This window comes from Pituophis catenifer, unplaced genomic scaffold, assembly GCF_029215685.1.
Source record: "Pituophis catenifer annectens isolate HBS135680 unplaced genomic scaffold, rPitCat1.0.hap2 SCAF_3, whole genome shotgun sequence".
Taxonomy (NCBI): Eukaryota; Metazoa; Chordata; class Lepidosauria; order Squamata; family Colubridae; genus Pituophis; species Pituophis catenifer.
In genome coordinates this window covers 169,245,063-169,251,195 of record NW_027256883.1, presented here as the reverse complement: position 1 = coordinate 169,251,195, position 6,133 = coordinate 169,245,063, and the positions used below count along the sequence as shown (strand labels likewise).

At 36.9% G+C, this 6,133-nt stretch overlaps 2 protein-coding genes across 2 annotated transcripts in view; one reads left to right on the top strand and one right to left on the bottom strand.

Annotated features, from left to right (window-relative positions):
- Positions 1-687: 687 nt before the first annotated feature.
- On the bottom strand, positions 688-4,058 carry SNRPE (small nuclear ribonucleoprotein polypeptide E). Its single transcript, XM_070939756.1, has 5 exons — positions 3,835-4,058; positions 2,750-2,776; positions 2,073-2,135; positions 1,434-1,512; positions 688-939 (listed from the first exon to the last, which is right to left on the bottom strand). The coding sequence occupies exons 1-5, from the start codon at positions 3,886-3,888 to the stop codon at positions 884-886; spliced, it is 279 nt and encodes a 92-aa protein (XP_070795857.1). The 5' UTR covers positions 3,889-4,058; the 3' UTR covers positions 688-883.
- Positions 4,059-4,233: 175 nt separating this feature from the next.
- Positions 4,234-6,133, top strand: part of ZC3H11A (zinc finger CCCH-type containing 11A) — a 32,068-nt gene continuing 30,168 nt past the window's right edge. The window contains exon 1 of the mRNA XM_070941530.1: positions 4,234-4,414. The gene's annotated coding sequence lies outside the window, so the exon portion shown is untranslated. The remainder of the gene's footprint in view (positions 4,415-6,133) is intronic.

The following is a 6,133-nucleotide window of genomic DNA, read 5'->3' as shown; positions in this document are numbered from 1 at the left end:
AGTAGTCACTCCTCCTTTTCTCTATTCTGGGGAATAAAGAGTTCTCTGAACATATCTCTTACAAAGAGCAGCAATTAAGGAGATGAACTTTTCATCTATAAAGCAAGGAAGTTAACTTTGCTTGTCAAAAGCTGCTTTTTTAATGTTTTGTGTAGAACAGCGAGCTCCAATAAATAACAAAAGCAAAGCAGGGCAGCCAATATGTGAACTTCCTTAATATAAAGATGATTACATTTTTCTCAAAAAGGAAACTTGAACTTCAACACAGATATCATATAAAATCCTAATACTTAATAAGTCAAATCCTAATACTTAATAAAGCAAACCCAGTACCCAAATGTTATGAAAACAAGATTTCTAAAATAGAACAAATTGGTTATTTCTGATCCAGTCAGGTGTGTAGGTTTAGTCATAAACTTATGCTTCTTTTAAGAAACAATAGTCGTATGTTATATGAGAGTTGTACATTATTATATTTCTAAGTTTTAGTCTGACGCTATTGATCGAATTTTCTATTCAGAGAGCATCATACTCCTTTCACAGTATCTCATAAACTAGGATCTGATCTCTCAAGCTATATATTCTTTGACTAGTACTTTAAACAATTGCATCTTCTAATACAACTGTTTATTGCTGGTATTATCTGTATTCAAAAATTTATGTCCAAATAATAATAAAGAAGGTAAATATATTAACAAAAACATTTATTTATAAAGAAATAGTTACACACCAGTGTAAAAAAGATATTGAAAACTACAGACATATGTACTAAGTTGCTGTCTTCATTCTTGCCTCAGATACCAAATCAGAAAAGATAGCATTAAGCCTGCACATTTTTTTAAAGATTAAACATTAATATTACAACAGAAATACTAGGTATTTTCTAGTTGGAAACACTTTGCAGAAGGGTAATATTGTCTCCTTTTAACATGATTCGACCTGCAAAGGCAAAGAGTATGATTAAAAAATGTAATATATTAAAGTGTATGGGCATTTTATTTGATATTAGATGATAGGATTAGCAATATAATTCATTTGGCTTTCTTCAGTTGTGATTACTTAAATAATGAGTACTATTAGAATGCAGTGAAAAAAAAATTCCCACATTTAGTCCTGGCCTAGTTTTACAGGAAAATTGTACTATTTTTCTTAATGGATAATATTTGGCAAGAAAGAGGGATTAATATTCACCCTTTGCCTACCCTTGACCTTTCAGCAGCTTTTGGTATTATTCACCTAAAGTAATGTGCCAATTAAATGTATGGAACTCTGAAATGGCAGTTCCAAGCCTACTTGGAGGCTTGTTCACTGATATTCAAATGCAAAATTGAAATTCCTAATATGGATTTTCACAAAATTAAATAAACATTTATTTTTTACTAGTAACAAGAAAAAGGATGCCTGATATGTACTACAGAAAAGCTTACACTTACCCAGCTGTTTTCTTGATTTTGTTTTAGAGTGAATTTCCTCAGCATCATCCAGAACTAAATTCATATATTCATCAAAACCCTGTGAACCAGAACACAGAAATGTGACAATACATTTAATGGAAGGAAGCAACATCAAGGATGGTAGTAAAGATGCAAGAATGGTGGATTCAATTAGGTTCATCAAATGGGACAGATTACTCTGATTTTAAAATATCTCCATCTTGTCCTTTTAAACTATCAAAATTCCACTATAAAATGATGTATCACAAATGAAGTAGAATGAACAAGTCACAGAAGTAACAATAAAAAAGTGAATAATCATTTAACTAAATATTCAGAAAAAGAAAATAACTGCTAGTACTTAACAGTTGGTCAGTTTTAAACACCCCTGAAAATGTATTGATGCAGGTTTTCACAGTCAGCATTAACCCAAGAACAATAAGTGTCCAGATAACACTAGAATGAATGGTTTTTCACAATTAACTCCAAATGATGATGGTTCATGAAAAATGTTTTATTGTACTAATTAATGTTTTCATTTAGTCTGAGATAAGAAACTAAAAACAAAATGATCTTTTTGCAATCATATTTAAGTTATATTTTTCTTTACATGTATGTGAAAGCAATTACAACACTTACAATGATACAGCCTTCTATCCGCATGTTTACTTGTTCATATAGCCAAACCTGAATCCGGGATCTCTGCAAAGTAAACAGCAAAGAAACTATGACATTGTGGAATTCTGTGTAGGCTTACAATCTTATTTGCACGGCCCAAGTTCTTGTGGCTCTCTGGTACCTAGAAATTGCAGTGAAACTCCACCACCACCACTGCCCCCACTAAAACAACTGGTTTTACTGAGTCTTCTCCACTGCCATATTTTTCAGAAAAAATGAAACCCTTATTAAAAGTTATTTACTCAAGGCGTAATAAGGATATTTTAATTTAAAACCATTTACAATACAAAATATTTTTATCAGAAGCAAGGATTCTGAAAGAAACTGAAAGAATAAGCTCAAAACTCACTATTACTGCCTTTAACTTTTTGAGCTGTCAATATTTTTTGTTACCTACAATGATAAATACTTTTTAACATTTCTGAAATGCACACTAATGTATTTACTAGCTTTCTACAAAAACTGCTTCAATCACATTAATTAGTCACTTCCCTATTAAAGCTAAAGGGGGAGGGATTGTATGATATATACAAAGAGAACAAAACTTCTCAATGTACACCACAAATGCAGGTGTCCTAAGTATCAGTAATTATACAAATACGTTGTTAAATTTGAAAAATGTAATTATGTATACTTACATTCTGCAGGTAGCGAAAAATGAGGTTCTATCGCAGATAAATTTAGGAAAAAATATATAAAAAGGAGCACCCCCATTCATTCTGACAGAAATTCAACATTTCTTCTTCCAACTGGTCATCTTACTCACAAGAACTCCCACAAAATGAAAGCATCTTGATGGCTGAGGCACCGCAGAATCAAACAAGCAGTTGCTTTTCTGAGTCGATTTTAGCCATGTTAATCCTATTCCCAACCGGATTAATTATATTTAGGTACTCTCAATCTAGTACAGGGGTGAAATGCTCCCGGTTCGGACCGCATGGAGATGGAGGCAGGTGTTCGGAGAACAGGTAGCAAAAATCCCTGCCTCCCCCCATGCCCAGCTGAGCTGCGCAATCATCAGAGGGTTTTTTTTAATTTTTAAAAGCATTTTTTCTACAACCTCTTTGGCCGAAAAAATGCTTTTAATAGTAAAAAAAAAAAAAAAAAAGCCTCTGATGATTGTGCAGCTCCGCTGGGCTCATCAGAGGCTTTTAACCACGGAAGAGGTTATAGAAAAAATGCTTTTAAAAGGAAAAAAAGCCTCTGCCGATCAGGCAACTCAGCTGGGTTCGTCAGAGGCTTTTAAAAGCATTTTTTTACAACCTCTTCAGCCGAAGAGGTTGTAGAAAAAATGGTTTTAAAAGTTAAAAAAAAAAAAGCTGCCCACGCCCACTCAGTCATACTACCCCACCACCACCAAGCCATGCCCACAGAACCGGTAGTAACAAATTTTACATTTCACCACTGATCTAGTAGCATATCCCAGATGTTCATGGCGGTTTTCTCAGCCAACCTATTTTATTCTCACCATAACTAACCCGAGCACGCGTGACTGACTGGCTGAGTCACCAACAGAATTTCAGCTTAGCAACTTCTTTCAGCCCCCCCCCCCCACCCCCACCTTCAAAAAGTCCCTCCAGAAAACACGTGAAACCGAGCAACGTGCCAATTTCTCGGCCTGATGCCTCCCGCTCCCTTCCTTCGCCTCCATCCCCCTCACGGGCCTCGCCCCGCCCTTTTCCAAAGAGAGCCCGCTTCCTCCGCCTTGCCACAAGAAGGATACGATAGGCTGCACCATCACTTTCTGCACCTTCTGGCCTTGCCCGCGGTACGCCATGGCCGACAGTCAGGATAGCAAAACGAGAGAATTTTAAAAAAACAGCGCCGAGAAGCTTCTTTTAAAAAAAAAAAGAAAGAAATAAAACAAAAAAAGGGGGGAAAAAAAACCACCGTCCTCCGTTTCCCGAACAAGCGCAACTCGCGACCCGCCGACGTACTGAAGAGGTTCCGGTGTAGACCGGAAGCGACGTGTAGCTAGTTGCTTCGTTCATAATGGTGAGAGCGAAGGGGTCACGTGAATGGAACTGCCCCCCCCTTTTTTTTTTAAACCCCTCCTTTACTTTAGCCATGTTCCTTCCTGGCAAGTAGCTGGGCGTCAGGGAGCGGTGCCATCTTAGAGGAGGGCAGCGGCGACGTTAACGGCGGCGACGGGGAGTTTAATCTTCGCCTCTCAGAGGAACACGGTCGAAGCGCGGTGCTGCGGGAACCGAGAGTTTGCTGTCGTCGTCGTCACATTCTCGGGGTTCGGTAAAGTCCCTGCGCATGGGTGACAAAGACCTGGGTCCCCTCCCCCTGTCTCCGATGTAAGGCCAGCGGCTTCCTTGCGTATAATTTATCGAATTCTTTTTCGTCAGGGACGCCTTCCTCTCTAGGCCCCGGAGTCTGGGCCTCGGCCTGTGTTTATTTCCCTGTTCCGGCTTTTCCTGAGGCCTGCTCTGCTTTACGTTCTCGCCTTAACTTTCCCTTTAACGCCCAGTTCCTAATTTCTGCAAACGGTGTTTTGATCTTTTTATTGATTCATTAATTTATTTAGAATGTCTTCTTCCCGCTTCCCACTCCTATCCCAGCCCGCCTGGGGAAAAAAAAACCCATCTGTTTCTTTTTCTTTTTTACCTTTTTAGGTAAGCGATACAGTATTACCACTGTATTCCTTCCATTTAATCCCTCTTTGGTTAAATAATTGTTTTTAACCCCATTCCTTAGTCCCTGAAGGGTTTGGAGGGAAAAACAACAACTAGCAAACATTGTGAATTTTGGGATTTAAAAATTCCTCACCTGGTTATTTATAGACAGTGCTTGTTCGTTTGATAATCATATTTTTTTTAAATAGAATAGTGCTTATTATGATAGAGACATTGGAGATTTGCTAGAATACGAAGGTTAATATTAGAGGATAATTAATTTATACTTCCACAAGATACCATTTTAGGGAAAGTAATGGTGTCCTTTGATTGCAAGATGTTTTGCATACAGGAAATGATTAGTGTTATACCTACTAGTTTTTTTAAAAAACAGTTTTTCTAGGATACAATAATTATAGTGGATTAGAAAATGCAGTTCTTTCTAGTATGCAGGCTGGCACAAAGATACTCAAAACAGTTTATTAATCTAATAGAAAGTAATAATCTGTTTGTATTTGCTGTAGATTAACAGATTTATTTCCTGTTGATTGATTGATTTTTTAAAATTTTTAACGCACACATAGACACATATACATAAGCAGAGTTTGATGCCTGGTAACTACAGGAACAGATCCATGCAGGTTTTTTGGCAACTGTGTGGAAGTATTTTGTCATTGCCTTCTGTAGCAGTGTAAGTGCAGCAAACTGTGGAGCTGTTATAAAAGAAAGCTGGGCCATATCTGGAAGAGTTTTTTTAAATAAGTAATATGGTAAAACCATATTGCTGGAATTGCTTGTTTCTTAAATGAAGATTTCCATGCTTGATATTTAGTTAGCAAGTGCACAGGGGCATTAACTACAGGGTATATAAAAAGAAAATGCTGGCTATGAGTAGACAGCTTCTGTCTAAACAAAACAGTTATGACGAAACACAAGCAAAATGGGTAATTCTGACCATGATGGCTAACCTATTTTGCCTGTTTTCCTGGCATATAGAACACACCGCCAACAGGAATTATGTTCTAGAAGGGGAGTGTGCTGTAACATATAAGGCAGATTCTATAGAATTTAAAAGCTCTCTAATATGTAACATCAAACAATTTTTGTGAGCCAGAGTGGACTTTACTTAAAATTTGTATTAGTAGTGGTGGTAAAATTTGTATTGGTAGTGATTAAAAAAGCCCGAAATGTAGTTATAGAGCAAAGAAAATTCATTTTATTCTGAATTTACATTCTATTTTCTATGTTATTTCATATTGAAAGCTTAGTGTGAAAACATGCCTATTTTTATAGGCTGTCTCTGATAGTAGAGTACAAAAGGAATGTGACTAGTGCTATCCTTGCATATGAGCCTTGTTCAGCCCTTTGAGATGGTTCGATATTTCTGATCAGTCTATTGCT

Excerpts from the sequence above, each read along its gene's own strand:
- SNRPE (XM_070939756.1), bottom strand. The coding sequence starts at position 3,888 with ATGGCGTACCGCGGGCAAGGCCAGAAGGTGCAGAAAGTGATGGTGCAG. Across the intron at positions 2,136-2,749 it reads TTTTTCGCTACCTGCAGAAT|AGATCCCGGATTCAGGTTTG; the intron begins GTAAGTATACAT and ends TTTACTTTGCAG. Across the intron at positions 1,513-2,072 it reads GGATAGAAGGCTGTATCATT|GGTTTTGATGAATATATGAA; the intron begins GTAAGTGTTGTA and ends TCTGGTTCACAG.